Source organism: Penaeus monodon, chromosome 22, assembly GCF_015228065.2.
Source record: "Penaeus monodon isolate SGIC_2016 chromosome 22, NSTDA_Pmon_1, whole genome shotgun sequence".
Lineage (NCBI taxonomy): Eukaryota > Metazoa > Arthropoda > Malacostraca > Decapoda > Penaeidae > Penaeus > Penaeus monodon.
Genome location: NC_051407.1, coordinates 1,079,346 through 1,079,729, shown reverse-complemented (window position 1 = coordinate 1,079,729; position 384 = coordinate 1,079,346). Strand labels below are relative to the sequence as shown.

General features: G+C 28.4%; 1 protein-coding gene across 1 annotated transcript in view; it reads right to left on the bottom strand.

The window, feature by feature from the left end:
- Positions 1 to 384, bottom strand: part of LOC119586805 (electron transfer flavoprotein regulatory factor 1-like) — a gene marked incomplete in the record, with an annotated part of 4,376 nt that overhangs the window by 2,855 nt on the left and 1,137 nt on the right. The window contains 1 exon segment of the mRNA XM_037935527.1: positions 199 to 258. Coding sequence (XP_037791455.1) covers positions 199 to 237 — 39 coding nt within the window.

The window sequence follows — 384 nt, the reverse complement described above, 5'->3', positions numbered from 1 at the left end:
TCCAAATAATCAAACATATTATGATTCTTTATGTAGTGTAGAAGCAAATGATAAATGACTTTAAGATTCATTAAATTATTTCAAAGTAATGTGATATGATAAATGACTCTTTCATTCATGAGTTCATGAGTCTATGTTGTTGAGAAACATATGATAAAGAACTTTTTCATTCAGTATGTTATCTGGAAGCATACTTACATTTTTATACAGCTGGATAACCTGTGATCTTTGTGCCATGATGACGGCTTATGAATATTTCTGTAATTAAGAAAATCTTATTGTACAATCCACTTCTTGTCTAGAACATGACTGATCTACCAAAATTAGAACAAAAAGATGAAGATAAGACTGATATACTAGTAAAACAAAGAGAAAAAGAGAGAA